Below are 17,273 nucleotides of genomic sequence, written 5' to 3' on the forward strand. Positions count from 1 at the left end.
GGTCCGATTCCCTCTGGTTTGGTCTCTGCCGGACCCAGGGGCACGTGGCCTCACCCGGACCCAGGGGGTGCATGGCCTCACTTGGACCCAGGTACGCGCGGCTTCACCCGGACCCGGGACCCAGCCTCACCCGGATCCAGGGGCACACGGCCTCACCCGGACCCGGGATCCAGCTTCACCCGGACCCAGGGGCGCGTGGACACCTTTTTTTAAAAAATGTTTTTATAATGAGGCCCACCAACTCTGGAGGGTAATTTTCTTTCCTCAGAGTCTCCTGATTTAAATGTTAGTCACATGAGAAAATTACCTTTACAACAACATTTAGACTGGTGTTTGACCAAATAGCTTGGTGTCATAGGTTAGACAAGTTGACACATAAAATTAACTATCACAGATACCCCACCCATTAGGCAAGGTACTTATATAAAAAATTCACAGAAAAGGAATTGCAAATTGTTAATAAGCATATGGACACCCTTCTGTTTTATCTCACTGTTAATCAGCAGGTAGTTTAAGTTAACATATTTTAGTTAACCAAATGTCTGTCCATGAGATTGACAGATTAATGCTCTGCTGGAGAAAATGTAGATTGTTGGATTCTTTCTAGAAAGCATTTTGGTAATTTGTATTAAAAAGCCTTTAAAATAGGAACATTCGTGCCTGTTTATCCAGTACATCAATTTCCAATAATCTGTACTAAGGAAATAGAGATGTGCAAAAAATTTTTATACACAGATTTTTGAGGGTGTGTGTATAGAAGATTGATAATAAAAATAAGTTATCTAGGAAAATGAGAGTGGTTGAATTTATTAAGGTATATTTTTTATACAACTATTAAAATTTTATTAATTATGAACTTGCACTATATTAAGTAATAAAAACACAAAAGTTTTATGGTTTATCATTACTCAGCTAAAATGTTAGATATTTCTGTTAGTTCCTTTTGGATTGTGGATTCAGAGCTACATGGCTTTTTTTATTAATACATCTCAGTGTTTTTTAAGTTTTCTGCAGTAACTTAATATTTTTAGAATAATACTAAATGAACCCAGATTTGTATAATTACCTTGTATTAGTAACAGGTTTTTACATTGTAAAAATAGTTGTGATCTAAAGACATGGAAAATTGTTTAATGCACATTTGCAATCATATAAATTATTATTATCCATGATAACCACCATACTATTTTTAAGCTTTTAATTTTAAAAAAATTTATCTTTATCATTGAAAGTATTACAGATCTCTCCTTTGTTTGTGGGGCTCCTCCCTCCCCATTGAGCCCCTCCACCCTGTATCCGCCACTCCCAGGCCTTTACCCTCTCTATTGTCTGTGTCCCTGGGTTATGCATATATGCAGATAAGTTCCCCTGTTAATCACTCCTCTCCCACCCCTCACCTCCACCTTCCCACTGAAATTTGTCAGTCTGTTCCATGCTTTTATGTTTCTATTTTATTCATCAGTTTATTTTGTTAATTAGATATGAATGAGATCATGTGATACTTAATCTTTCTCTGACTGGCTTATCTTGCTTAGCATAATACTCTCTTGGGTTGTTGTTTTTTTCTACACATAAATGTGTACATACACTATTAATCTGGCCACTCAGTGTATATCCTCCTATATAATAAAAGGCTAATATGCAAATTGTCCCCTTGACCAGGAGTTCGACCACCAGGCAGGCTGGCCAACTGCCCATGTCCCCTCCCCTGGCCAGGCTGGCTGGACCCCACCCATGCAAGAATTCATGCACCAGGCCTGTAATATATATTTATATACACTGAGTGGCCAGATTATTATTCGTTCAGAGATCACAATAATCTGACCACTCAGTGTATATGTATTATTGTATTATACTATAATCTGTTTTTTCCACTTAAATTACATAATGTTTTTTGTTCTAAATATATTTTCAAGTTTAATTTTTAATGGTTTTGTTTTATGTAATTTGTTTATATTAGAAATATCTTAATTACTAGTTCCCCTATTGTACATAAAGAGTTTTTATGTGTTTAAATATTTGAATCTGTTTATTTTATTGATGGTTAATTATTATTTAAAAAAGTACAGTGAGTTGGAGTTAATTAGGTATAAGAAACAAGTAATAAAATGCAAAATAAATACATTTTCAAGGTTCCATTTTGTTCTGGTTTCTATCAAAATATGGGACTAGAAATGGGGAAATATGTTCTGAATTGCTCCCTATGATGAAAGTAAATTTGGTTAAAGTTCACCTTAAAAAGGTGGGCAAAAGATGTAGACATCATTCATTCATAGGGTTGCCAGAAGTTGAGCCAACTCAATGACAGAACACACATTAAAAAAAGATTTAGATATCACTCACTCTTTCATAGGGCCGCCAGGAATTGGAGCCAACTCAGTGACATATAACACATACAAAAAAAGCAGGGGAGAGATACTGAGAGGCTAGTAAATATGTGAGGTAAATTTTTCTGGACGTCCTATTTGAAAAATGTTAAGAAGAATCAACATCCAGAATTAAAACTACCAAAGAAGACTCTTAATTTTACCTTATTATTTCATGATATGCCAAAATTTTTGCATGACATTCTTATTTTGGAATAAGATATTGGAAGTATAAAGTATTCAAATTCATTTAACTCAGCAATTTTTAATCTTTTTCATTTCATTACACACATAAGCTAATTACTAAAATTCAGCACACCAAAAATGTATTATTATTATTCTTTATTTATTTATTTTTGCTGATGTGCCAGAAATATAGGTGTAATTTTGATTTATTTACATCGGACGGCTGTTGTTGTGTTTGCTGTCATCATTTTTTAATTTGACATTCTAAGGGAAAAGAGAGAGAGAATCAGTGATCAGCTCACTCCTGCACACACCCTACTGGAAATCGAGCCCGAAATCTGGGCATGTGCCCTGACTAGGAATCGAACCTGTTTCATAGGTCAACGCTCAACCACTGAGTCACACTGGTAGGGCGAAATCGGCTTTTTAACTATTTTATTAGGGTAAAGTACATCTTGTTTCATAACTCACCAATGGGCCCGGCATAAACATTTTGAAATTATTTTGAGTACAAATTGACTGATTTATGGTAGTAGTTATGTCAGGTTTACTTTATTGGTCATTATTTGCAAAAACAACTAAAATGGTTTTAAAAGAGTAACTCATTATCTAAGTTTTTAAGCCTAGAGGAGGCAATAATTGTTACATTTAGATCAGACTTGAGGTAATAAGAGGAAAAGATCTCAGATTTCATGCTTTGGGCAAGTAGAAAGATGATACCTAATTGGTATGAAATGAAAAGTTGTCATATCTTTTCTTTCTGCTACTGAGAAGTATTTGACTAATTTATCCTTCTTTAGAATTGGGTAATGTCATTCCTGAGCCAAAATGATTAAAAGGTTTGTGATTTATATTGTTTAAAGTTATTTTGTTACAGGCTAGGATGATATAAATTGTTCGTATACTAATTTTCAAAGTTGGTACTGTTTTAATAAGGCTCTATATCTGAAAACTAAGTTAATAGGTTTATTTAGTTAGGCCTTTTTTAATTCTTGCATGTTGTATTTAAATACATACTTTTTAAAAAAGCACTATCAGGATCAATCTTTTCCATTTTGATTGAGTTTTTGTTAGGATTTTTGTTTGTATTGGGGATGGTGGTGGTTGGAATTCAAGTAGCATAAATCAATCTCTGAAAATCTAATACCATTTTTAAGTCAAACTAAAGTTTCATTAGGAAGGTAGTTTAGTTTTTCAGCTTATTAATTTAGGGTGGAGGACTTGTTTTCCTTTTCTGTTTTTGCTGGGCATTATATATTGGTACATTTCTCATATTTCATATTATTTCATCACTGATTACTGTATTTAGGTTGCTTAAACAATATACTATACTAGTAGCCCGTTTGCACGAAGATTCGTGCAATAGACCTTCATTCACCTGGCTGCCTGCACCAGTTTTCTGCCGGCACCGGGGACCCAGGCCTTGGCTGTGGCCACCGCCTTCTGCCTTTTTCAGGGTTGGGGCTTGGCCCCGGGCAGTGGCCTTGGGCTCGGCCGCACCCAACATCCCTGCTAAGGATCGCAGGAGCCGACCCCCAGTGGTTTCCTGCGATCCTTGCAGGCTCCCCGCTGGTGCCCAAGGCCGGGAAAGCCTCCACCCCAGGCTTTCCCGGCCTTGGGCTCGCCGCACCCAGCGTCCCTGCTACGGATCCAGATCGTAGGAGCCGACCCCCAGTGGTTTCCTGCGATTGGTGCAGGCTCCCTGCTGGTGCCCAAGGCCGGGAAAGCCTCCGCCCCAGGCTTTCCCGGCCTTGGGCTCCGCCACACCCCAAAGTCCCTGCATCGGTTTCCTGGTGGGCGTGGTTGGTGGGCATGGCTTGGTTGGTGGGCGTGGCTTGGGCATAGCGAAGGTGCGGTCAATTTGCATATTTGTCTATTATAAGGTAAGATATGCTGTTAATGTTTTCAGACAAAGCTCATAGACAAATGCGAAATTTAAAACTCAAGGTTTATTCTTATCTTAAACTAATCAAATGTAAACTAAGAAATCTAATGAATGAATAGGAGACAATTATGGTCAGGTCTGAAATGAATTTCTACTGGATGCTACTCCAAATTTTAATAGTGGTTTTGTTAAGTTCATGGATTATTAATCATTTTTTCTGTTTTCTGTGCTAAGTTTGCATAATTTGAGTATGTAATTTTAAATGCCAAAAATAACTTTGGTAGCATTTTCAGTATATGCAGTACTAAAATATAAAATTTCGTTGTCGAAGAACATTTAAAATTTTTTTGATCATTCTAAAGTAAACTAATAGTATAATCATTAAAAACATCTATTGTTGGATATGGCTCAGCCACACCTTTTGAAACCTGTGATTTGTGATATATAAAAAGGAAGTTTTTGAGCAATAAATAGACTGTGATATTTACTTTCTCATACTTAATTGGTTATTTATTGAGAAACATACCTTCAAAAAGGCTTGCAGAGCAACACCTAAGTTTTCTCTGCTTCAGGATTACTACAGGAAGAAGAGCAAAGGTGGAGAGAACCAAATTTTGTTTTTATTTTCTTCACAGCTGTCATCTAGCCTTGTGATCTAGTAGAGAGCTACAGCCAAATTGTTTTTTCATTTTACCTCGCATCCTTTTGCCTCTACACACAAAATTGCTGTAGTAGTCTTGGAAAAAGAAAAAGCTAAACCATCTCTTAGCAACCATAGGAGAGTAATTATTATACCAGCCTCTGAGAGTGAAAACATTAAAGTTGGCATGGGTTACTCTATAGATAATACAGATGAGTCCATGCCAGCACAATACTAAAAACATTGAATGTGGATATAGATATATATAAACATATATATCTTCTCTATATCATTTTTAAATGCTGAAGATCATGCAGCTGTATGTACAGTCCCTGTGCATATCATGTATTACATTTTCTAGTCTTGTGGAAGATTTTTGGCATTTCCCAACACCTAACTTTAGATTATGTCCATGTTCCCATAGTAGTTTTTTTTTAAGGGATTATAATACAGTAAAAACAAACAAACATTCAAACTTGACTAAACCTGAACACTTTTTACTCATTTGTATACAAATTAAGAAAGTGTTTTGGTTATTACTAATTTTACTTATGAAAATGGTACAGATAATTTTTTTGGAAAATAACACTAAAAATGTTTTTCTTAATTGGTTGGAAAAGATTGGTAAATGATAATGCTCAGTGTAAGCAGAGACGTGAGGAAATGGTTCTTCTTTCATATACTACTGATCAATTCTCTTTGTAATATAATTGGAATATATGCATATCATTTAGTCGATAATCTTATTTATAGGAATTAATCCTAAAGAAATAATACTACCAGTCTACCAAGATGTATTTATAAGGAGGTGTGCATTGCTATGTATGTACAAAATATTGGAAGCAATCCAATGCCCATATGTAGAGTATTGCTTATGGAATATCCTATATAATAAAAGAGAAACGTAAATTGACTGTACTTCCGCTACGCTCACCAGCCAATCAAAAGTGAGTATGCAAATTAACCCAACAAAGATGGAGGGTTAATTTGCATACACAGGCGCCAGGAGGAGAGCTGGCAGAGAGCGGAGCGGCTTGGGGAACTTAGCTCCCCAAGCCGCCAGATGGAGAGCAGAGAGGGAGAGCTGGCAGCTTGGAGGACTTGGCAGAGCGGGAGGCCTTAGGACAGAGACAGAGCAAGAAGGGAAAATCCAGAGTGCGGGGAGCACCGGGAATGCTGGGAATCGTGGTTCTGGTGGCAGACGGATCTCCTAGACCAGTGGTCAGCAAACTCATTAGTCAGCAGAGCCAACTATCAACAGTACAATGATTGAAATTTCTTTTGAGAGCCAAATTTTTTAAACTTAAACTTCTTCTAACGCCACTTCTTCAAAATAGACTCGCCCAGGCCGTGGTATTTTGTGGAAGAGCCACACTCAAGGGGCCAAAGAGCCGCATGTAGCTTGCAAGCCACAGTTTGCCGACCACGGTCCTAGACACTAGAGCAAAGTGAGCCTGGAGCAAGTTACTGTTGCAGTGGGGGATGGAGGGAAAGCAAAGGTGGGAGACATAAGTAAAATCAGAGTGTCTAGGAAAAATTAAAGGGAAGATATCCTAAAACTTCCAGGAAATCTCCACCAATGAAGCAAAGAAAATAAAAAAAGCCTCTATTATTCTGTGAGCAACAAACCAAACTGGGTTGGGGTCTCAGACAATTCGCTCATATGATTGCAAAGACAGACAGAATCTCCCGGATTGGAGAGGGCTCCCCTGAGGGCTCCCAGATTGGAGAGGGTGCAGGTCGGGCTGAGGGATTCCCGCCGCCCCCCCCCCCCCCGGGGCTCCTATTATAATATATAAAATACTGAACTTCTTTGTAACCATTTCAAAGCACTTGTACATATTTATATATTGATATGGGAAGAGATTTATGATAAATTATGAAGTAAAAAAGGTACTATGTAGACTCTAACATATAAATGGAATCAATTTATGCATAGGGATTAAACACTTGCATTAAGAATTCTAGAAAGATGTAATAATAGCTGTATAGCACAGTTCTTGGTACATACCTTTCTTTTTATATTGCAAAAGAGCACTTTAGTTATAATTAAAAGCTCATTATAATTAAATGTCTCTCTCACATGGAATGGTTAACCTTCTAATTCTTCCTAAGTTATGTTCCGTAAGTTTGTTCATAAAGTTGATTTTTTAAATTATTATTTTGACATGGCTCCCTAATCATGTACATTTGAGTTTTGGGAATTGCTATTCAGAGTGTTGGTAGTGGTACATTCTTACTGATTTGCTAAATATTTGTACTTGTTAGAGTGAAAGTATCTAAGTTTTTATTGTTGTTTTTATATTCTGGCAACTAATGAGTTGGGGATTGTTCCCATTAGGCAACTGCTGAAGAGAATACTCCCCCTTCTCGAGTGAAAGATCATCTTTTCCAGCAAGAGACCGTTGTTACCAGTGAGCCTTATAGAAGCTCAAGACCATCTCCCTTTGAAGATCTGAATGCCAGAAGGGTCTACTTGCAAAGCCAAGCCAGTCAGGTGAGAAGATAAATGTTTTCCAATATGTTATTCATATGTATAGAAATTGGGTGTGTTAGACAAGGGTCAAGGCCATCTGCTCTTCACCAAGCAAAATAAACAGCAACAATAGAAACCTAGGAGAATGTGATTTATAATGAATCAAATCCAGAATTAGATAATAAATACATAGGCAAAAAGTCATCTACAGACTTAATAATTGAGCCATAGGTTTGACTTTAAACTTGTTCCTGGCTTCTCCAGATTTATTTCCTATCAATCTGTCTCACTCACAGTCTCCTAAATACTGTGATTTTCTATGTTTTATGTATTTTACTAGTAAGATTATCTATGCCTCGGGCTTTGCATTTTCTCTTCCCTGTATTTGAAACACTCTCCCTCCACATCTGCACAGAGCTACCTTCTGACTTCAGGTCCCCTCTTTTGTGACCCTTCCCTGAGCACTCTAAATAGCAGCCCCTCCAGAGCTATATTCTTACTCTGCTTTATTTTTCTTCCTAACACTTTTCATGTCCTGAATTATATATGTCTCATATTTGTGCTTTTTTCTTTGTTCACTGATGTTCAGAAACCTAGAAGTTTCTGAAATAGAGTAAGCATCCAGGCAACATTTGTTGAAAGAATAAATGCTAACAGCTTCACCTTGGAAACAAATGATGTTTGACTCAGCTTATTCCTAGGCTTATCATTCATTATTGGGAACTAGATTAATTTAGGATCATTTGGTTGCAGGTGACAGATCCATTCAAACTAGATTAAGAAAAGGAGACTTTATATTAATGACACAGAATGGCATTTCTCAGAATTTATTTTTAAGAGTAAATACAGCTAGGTTTTTTGAGATCTGAAAGGTATTAGGTAGCTTCTTTCTTTTCCTACTCCCTCTCTTCTCTCTACCTACAAATACCCCACATGATCGTTTATCTCTGATTCTCATTACACATCTGTTTCATTCTTTTTCTCATAGGCTGGGTTCTTTTTGCCTCATCAGTTTGTAATCAATCATGACTATCAAAATATCAGGCTTATTAATCTATATTTTAGCCTCGTGTTACAGAACACTAGCAGAGACAAACACTAAACACCAGGAATTGCAGTGGCTATTATGAATGGTGCCACCCAGGAGAAGAAGCTAATGCTCAAAAGCCTGAACTCCCCAGTCCAGGCAGAGAGGAGATAGTGATGTGCACTTGATCCAACATTGCCACTTTTAGACAGAGCGCTGTTCCAGTCAATCGTATAAGCTTGTGGCTTGCCTTTGTATCCAAGGCCAGATCCTGGTTAGTCATAGTTGTGGCTGTTTGGGAGGAGAGTGACTTGGCTAATCTTTACACCCTTTGAGTAAGAAGATGCGTCTTGCTGCTTTGTGTAAATTGGAGTTGTGAATTTTACATTTCCTGCATAGACTTGTTATTCTGCCATTTCTCTTTAAACTCTTTTTAGACTCAAAATAGGCATTAGGGAAAAGTTATTCCCTCATTGGAAATTTCTGAGTAAGACCTTGGGCTTTAGTCAGAGGCAGATCTAACTTTAATTCCTGGCTTTTTAACTTACTTAGAATTGCAAAGCTACTAATGCTCTCTGTCTTCCTGTTTCCTCATATGTAAATAGCAATAATAATAAAACTTATTCCCACAGCGTTATTTTAGGGGCTTAAAAGGACATTCATATTCACACATACATTGATATGTATGTGATATGTGTGCATGTGATAAATGTTAGAACACCTGTTACCAGGCATCTGGTCTAAGCCCTAGGAATAGCTGTGAACAAGATAGATATGAGCCCTAGCCTCACAAAGGATATAAAGGCTAGTGAGAGAGATGGACAGTAAAAAATTTTAATAACCAATAATATTTCCCAGTAATTGTAAAGAAAATAGTAGTAGAACTGAAAGGCCTATTAGCTATAGTTTAGTGAATTAAGGTGGTAGTAATACATACAAATTACAGTTAGAGAACCTGATAGTGTTTGGATAGTGTATATAGGCTATTGTGAGGACTTGGAATGTTATTCTGGTTTTAATGGGAAACTGTTGGAAGGTTGTTAATCTCCAATAAAGGTCTCATTTGCATTTTTAAAGCACAGCTCCTGTGTGGAGAATGGACAGCTAGGGGGTATGGTCACAAGTAGAATTAAGACCAATTTGAAGGCTATTGTTTTTGTCCAGGTAAATGATTTTGGTGATTTGGATTAGGTAGAGAGGATGAGAACTGGTTAGATTGGGGATAATTCTGGTGGGAGAACCAAAAAACATACACTTGATAATAGATTAGATGGGAATATGAGGGAAAGAGAGTCAAGGATGACTTCTGAGTTTGAGTCCAAGCAGTTGAGTAGGCAATAATTCTATTTATTATCTGAGATGAAGAAGATTGGGGAAGGTTACCTCTGTCACCACCAATACAACACTGCTACCACATATAGTCCGCTCTTGTCAGACTATAGAGAAAGTGATTTGCCTAATACCCAAGGGTTGTGTGTTATAGACCACAGACATTTTATTTTATTTGTGTGTGTGTATGTGTGTGTTAATCTTCACCTGAAGATATTTTTCCATTGATTTTTAGAGAGAGGGAAAGACAGAGAGAAGCATTGATGTGAGAGAAACACATTGATTGGTTGCCTCCTACACAAGCCCTGACCAGGGCCTGGGCTGGGGAGGAGCCTGCAACCAAGGTACCTGCCCTTGACGAATCGAACCCAGGACCCTTTGGTCCGCAGGCCGACACTCTATCTACTGAGCCAAACTGGCTAGGGCAACCACATACATTTTAGAACATGTAGCCACTTATATTCTGAATAACGTATGTCATGATTAAACTAATGATTATTTAGTGGCTATAACACACATGATTTGTTCTGACAGCCAGCATAAATGAGATATAAAATTTTAAAAATCAAGAAAAAGAAAATAAAAGCAGTACTTTTAAAAAGTAAGTAAATGAAAATAAAAAGTAGTTAAAATTTTAAAACTAAATTTGGAACAAACTGAGAAATTGAGGATAAAAGTATGATAAATATTTCTTAATGATGAAGGAGATGAAGTATAAAGACAAAATTCCAAAATTTATGTGGGTTAGGAAATTAAAAGTATCCTATATAATAAAAGCGTAGTATGCAAATTGTCCCTCGGGTGGTCGTTCGACCACTCATTATGACATGAGCTGACCACCAGGGGACGGCACGGACCATGGCAGACATCGGCAATGTGGCACTGGCAGCGGGCAGCAGTGGAGGCGCTGCTGGCCCCAATGGGCTTGTTGGGACCACAGTGAGATGGTGGAGTAGGTGAGTGGGTGGCACCAGGCCAAGGTGGGTGCAAGCAGGGGCCTGATCGCCCCACAGACCGTGACCAGCGGGGGGCAGGGCCTCCGCCCAGCTCCCAGGCACTGAGGGAGCTGGGCGGGGGGGCCCAGCCCCAATCGATCACCTCACAGGCGGGATGGTGGAGCAGGTGAGGGGGCGGCACCAGGCCAAGGTGGGGTGCCAGGTGGGGCTGCGAGGCTGGGGTTACGAGCTGGGGCCCGATCCCCACAGGCCACTCTGAGGGACCCCATCCGTGCACAAATTAGTGCACCGGGCCTCTAGTAAAAATATAAAGAAAAGCATCATTAAAAGGGAAAACAATTCTTTAAAAAATAAAAGTTTTAAAAAGTAGAGCAGTAAGAGGGATAAATGATAAATTTAAATGAAAAACAATGAAAAAAAGTTTTCTAAACATGGTGATTTGAAATAGCATGAAAATATAAGATGAAAGAAATATGTATATTTTAAGAAACGATGTCTAATTTTGTTGTTGTTACTGCTGCTGCTTGTTTTTACTGTAAAATAGGTAGGACAGAGTGAATAGTTAATGTGTTCTGTTGTTGTTGCCATTTATTTATGCACAACAAGCCATAAATTGGTGTGGAATTTGACTTCAGTCATAATTTAGTGTTCCTTGAAAAGGACTGACATATCTTGAGCTTTCCTCAAGTAGAGAGAGGAACACAGCAGATCAGATCCAAAGGTTTGATATTTCAGCCTTTGCCTCAGGTTAGGACCAGTAGTTGGTTAACTCTCAGACAGTGTGTGTGTGTGTGTGTGTGTGTGTGTGTGTGTGTGTGTGTGTTTGTGAGGATACAGATATGCTTGTGAACGTGTGTTGTTTTTCAGTGGAAGAGGCATGGTAATTGATCTGGCTGGTAGCTGTGTTGATCTGGCATAAAGATAAACCTTCTAGTTCCAGAGATAGCAATTTCTAATTCCAGAAGATAATTTTCTTCTGAAACATTTACTTTATTTATGATCTTACTGGATTAAAGACTCAGTAAGACATCGATTAAATACTAGCAGACTTCAGTGCTGTTTAGGGTCCCAGTGGGAAAGAAAGGGAGGGCCCTCATAGTTAATGTGGCTATGGGATACCCCACCCCCACCCCCTTCTTTCTAAATAAGTATTTTAACCCTCTAGGAACTTGGTCACTCAGGAAAATTGGTTTCAGCAGGAGTCACAGTAACAGTATGGATCCTGTTATCTAAATTTTTGTGATGAGTATCCTAAATATTTCTTGTGCTCAGATAGTTTTAAATTAATTTAAATTTTACTTTTCCCATATCAGGGATTTTGTAGCCCCTTTAACTTTCGTGTTGGCCATTTTTGAAACGTTAGTTTTGTCATCCATCCTTAGGGGGATTTTTTTCTTCTCAAACGACAGGAAAAGACTCTGGTTTCTTTGGTAGTGTTTGATTGTCTTATTTGTTGTTCTGTCAAACACATGAGTGTTTCTGTTTTCCTAGTACAGTAGAACTGTAATTTATACTGATATTCCTGACATTTTCCCCTCTGATATGTTATAGAAGAAATGGTACGTGAAGTGGCATAATGAAACCTGTTTGTATTCCTGCCTGGTGTTTTTCATTAATTTCTACAGAAAATAAAAATATTAGTGAAAGCAACACTCAAATTTCTGATAATCATTCACTTTGGGGAGGGTGACTCTCATGTTCAGAATAGCTGTTGAATAGAAAAATTCACAGAACACTTAATTTATTCTACCTCTATAATTGTCTTAGGAAATTGAGAAGACTGTTAAAAATAAGAATGAAGTTTTATAGTCCTTCGGTGCTTCACTAAGTGCTTTTGAGTCCAATATTTTATTTGAACAGAGCCAATATCTTTAGTTTTTATCAGTGAAGAAATTCATGCATAGAATCATTAAGTACCTGAACAAAGTCACTAGGTTAGCAATTACTGAATTGTTGGAATTCTTATTTAGAAATGATAAGTTTTCTTCTCTTTCTCTTCTCCTCCTCCTTTTTCTTCTAGCTCAGATTAAAATGTTTCCCTATAGTAAATAGGCACTTTTATATTTCATTAAATCTAATAATTATAGTTATTTAATCTTTATTATAGCTGGTACTTGCTATGTGCTGATACTTTTTTTTAAATTAAATCTTTATTGTTCAGATTATTACAGTTCCTCTTTTTCCCCCCATAGCTCCCCTCCACCCGGTTCCCACCCCACCCCCTGCCTTTACGCATCCCGCACCCCCACTGTCCTCATCCATAGGTGTATGATTTTTGTCCACTCTGTTCCCGCACCCCCCACAACCCTTTCCCCCCCAAGGATTGTCAGTCCACTCCCTTTCTATGCCCCTGATTCTATTATATTCACCAGTTTATTCTGTTCATCAGATTTTTTATTCACTTGATTTTTAGATTCACTTGTTGATAGATATGTATTTGTTGTTCATAATTTTTATCTTTACCTTTTTCTTCTTCCTCTTCTTAAAGAATACCTTTCAGCAGCTGCTCAGGTGGATGAGGCACACACACACACACACGCACACACACTCACACATACACTCCTTGTTTAGGGAACCCAGGTGGATGAGGCACACACACACACACACACTGTCTCTCTCTCTCTCTCTCTCTCTCTCTCTCTCTCTCTCTCTCTCTCTCTCACACACACACACACACACAGTCTCACACACACTCACACATACACTCCTTGTTTAGGGAACCCAGGTGTTTTCTACTGGGCAATAAGTCGCCTGACTTTTGCCATGGAAGGAGACTGTTTTTGTTATACTGGATACTACTAGTAAACAATCTTAACTTCTAAGGGGAGACACTATATATTCCACTAAACACACATCTTTGAGAAAAAGTCTGAAACAAAGGCAGACAGTGCCTCTGCTCCTAGGTCTGCAGAAGTGAGACCAAGCCATGGAGAATTGTCACTTAAGATTAGCATAGGTTTTTTTCCCTGTAGTGTTTGTTTTTGACTCACATACTACGTTTTCATGGGCTATTTAAATCCCTTTGATGGATAGGTACAATCTTTCAAAATGCTAATGCTCTCATTCAGGTTTTAGTTAAGTCTAATAGCCCTAGAATCCATTATGGCTCTTTTTTCAGTTTTGCTTTCAAGTTTCTGGAGCGTATTTAACTATAGAGAAGTAAGACCTCATGCACCAATGAGTTTATGATCAAAGATTTATGACATTTAATACAAAGGAAACAATATATGTAATGAACACCTGAGAAACCACCAAACAACTTACAGAAAGGAACCCCCATTTCTATACACGTGTCTTCATCCTAGAGGTTATCATTGCCTTGGATTTTGGTTGCTTAGACTTCCTATGCTTTTTTGATAGTTCTACTACTTATTTTTTTTCTGCCAGTGGATATTTCAGATGTTTCCATAATTGTGTTGTTATTAGGCATACTGCTAGTACAAACTTTTTTGTCCCCAGCTATAATTCATGCACAAGAGGTTTTTCTTAGGGTATATAGGAATGGGCTTTTGAGGTTGATGTGCTACAAAAGATTCTGGGATAAATTAGTCTCTAGGATTCATGTGTTATATGAGTACAAGCCATATATATTGAGCATTTGAAAGATTATGGAAATAGCCGTGGTTGTTCCTTTACAAACTAATTTTAGCTACATGTTCTTATATAATAACCTTGTTACTGAGTAATAAAATGTTCTGTGTCACTTCTCCTTTTTCAGTTTTATTTGTGGCCAGTATCTCCTAGATTGTAGTTGTTTTTCATTTTCTATATGGGTTTGGTGAACAGATATTCTAAATTTTAATGCAATTTATTCTTTTCCTGGTGGTGTTTACATAAATGCCTCCCTATCCTTGTTTTAAAGATTTTCTCCCTATTTTGTACTAAAAATTTTAGTTTTGTCTATAACCCAGCTTAAACTGATTTCTGTGATAGGAATCCAATTTTATTTTTACCATGAGTATAATTAATTGCTTCAGCACTGTTTATTGGAGTCAGGGAGTGCCGTATCTGTCATATGTCAAATTTTCCATATTTGTTTCTTGGTTTCTCTAATCTGATCTGTTGGTCTGTTTTTCCTGATATCAGTGCAATATTGTCTTCTTTACTGTACAATTACTTTAGCTCTGTGAGAAGTCTTAATATCTGTATAATTAAAGTACCCCTACCTATATTCTTGTTCCTCTTAAATTAAAAAAAAAAAGTTTTGGTTGTTTACTCTTGCAAAACTTTTAGTCAGCTTATCAAATTTGATGAAAAACCCATTTATAGTTTGTATTTTAATTGCACTGAATCTGTTTTAGGGAAAATTTAACCTTCATATTTATAAATATGATATATACCTTTGTTTAGCTATTCAGTATCACTCATTAAAGCTTTGAATTTTCTTCATGAAAAGATATATTTTTTTATAAGATTCTTTGCACTATTTTGTGCCGTTGCCGTTGTAAATGTAATCCTTTTAAAATTTCATTTGTGACCAACTTTGAAGAAGCATCTCCCATGGCTTTTTCAGCTAAGAAATTCTTCTGAAAGCCTGTAGCAGTAGCATCACATTAAAAAGCAGGGGTGAGTTGGGGTGTATCTTACAGCATCTGTGCTTAATAAGTGGTAAAAAGTCAGCATTGTCCCTTTTTGTTTTCATGTAAAGATTTTGTGAGAGGATTAACATTATCAACTACTCTGTTAACTCGGGTAGTTTCAAAGTGCATGTGTTTTGGTGCTGTTTGTGACTTTTTTCTACAAGTGAAATTGGAGTAATAAGTCAAAAAGTGGACATTTTTACTATAAAAATAAACCTCAAGAATATATATTTAATACATGTTATTGTATTATAAGAAATACATCTATCAGGGGGGAAAAACAAAAATGTTTCTCTCTACTTCCTTTTCTGTAATGCTCTTCTATCTTTTAAAAAATTGAACAAATGCTTACTTTATTTGTTGTTTACTTTTAGTTTCTTTTTCTTCATGAATCTTTTTCAGACCATTTAATCATAGTGATTCCTTCCTCCATTAATTACTGAATCCTTACATATTTCACCGTGAGTTGTGTTTATATGCTTTATCATCCCACCCAGGAGGATAAGAGCCATGTTTCTACTTCATTGTGCCTCCCAAAGAGATGAATACTATGTATTTATTAGGAAATCAAATTTATGGGCATACACACACTTCGAATAATTATAAAGGCAGTGCTTATTAAAATACATTTCATTTTCAAAATTGAGCTATCAGCTATTAAAGTGTGTATACATTTTTGGGGAACATCCAGTATACCTGAATATTGAAACTAAAAGGAAAATGGAGTGGGAAGTGTGAGCTCATAATTTTTCATCCTGGGTAGAGGTAACTGGGCATGGGAGAATGGATAATAAAGATAGGTTAGAAAAAATAAACTCCAGAATCCACTTCATCCCACATCAATCCTTTAGTTCTATAGAACAATTAAAACGGAAATGCTTTTTTTTTCTCTTTATGTTCTATGTGATTAAAGTGCTAATGAAAGTAAAATTTTAAAGCTATAGGAAACAAGGTTGGGAATGAGGTAACCTCTTCAGTCTTTAACTAATTTTATTAAACTTCTCTGTTTAAGACACTACAAAGTAGGTGGTTCAAGTTGGCTATATCCATAAAATTCCTTTTTTAATTGAAGTATACAAACTTTTAAATTCAGCAATTCTATTTTAGGAATTTGTGATATATATGTACTTGGACATGTGTATTAAAAGTAAATGTGCAAGAACATTTGTTGCAATGCTGTTTATAACATCCGAAGACTGGAGAAAACCTATGTGTATATTAATTAGGCTAGTTAAATAAATTAAAAGTTATTCATTCAATGAAACACTAAAAGAATAAGGCTAGAAAAAAGACAAAACAAAAAAATAAAAAATAAAAAAAAATTTATAAAAGAGCAAGATTAGAGATATATATATATAAATAGAGAAAAGTTGACCTGGCTGCTGCTGTGGCTCAATTGGTTGAGTGTCTTCCCATGCACTGAAAGGTTGCAGGTTTGATTCCCCAGTAGGGGGCATGCAGGAGGTAGCAGATTGATGTTTTGCTTTCACATCAATGTCTCTTTCCTTTTCTCCCTCCCTCTCCCTCTCTCTCTAAAATTCAATAAAAATATTTTTTAGAAAACATAGAAAAGTGTCCATGGTGTATCATTAAGTATAGAAAAGCAAGGCACAGTGCAAAAGGTCCTGTTAAAAAATTTAAAGATCCACATATATGCATGCATGCATTTGTGTGTGTAAATTAATACATAGCCCCCCCCCAAAAAAAAAAGTGGAAGTTACCACCAGTACATGAACATGGGAATACCTCACATCTACTTTTTTAAGTTTGTTCTTCAGAATTTTGTGGCTTTTCTCATATAGATCTTGTACATACTTTTTTAAATATC

The 17,273-nt window shown here is 36.8% G+C and overlaps 1 protein-coding gene across 2 annotated transcripts in view; it reads left to right on the top strand.

The window, feature by feature from the left end:
- SPRED1 (sprouty related EVH1 domain containing 1) overlaps positions 1-17,273 on the top strand; it is a 130,805-nt gene that overhangs the window by 97,653 nt on the left and 15,879 nt on the right. For both annotated transcript variants that reach the window (XM_079767933.1, XM_079767934.1), the window contains one exon: positions 7,419-7,574. In XM_079767933.1, the coding sequence (XP_079624059.1) occupies positions 7,419-7,574 (156 nt within the window). The remainder of the gene's footprint in view (positions 1-7,418; positions 7,575-17,273) is intronic.

This window comes from Cnephaeus nilssonii (assembly GCF_951640355.1).
Source record: "Cnephaeus nilssonii genome assembly, chromosome: 4".
In the NCBI taxonomy this organism is placed as follows: Eukaryota; Metazoa; Chordata; class Mammalia; order Chiroptera; family Vespertilionidae; genus Cnephaeus; species Cnephaeus nilssonii.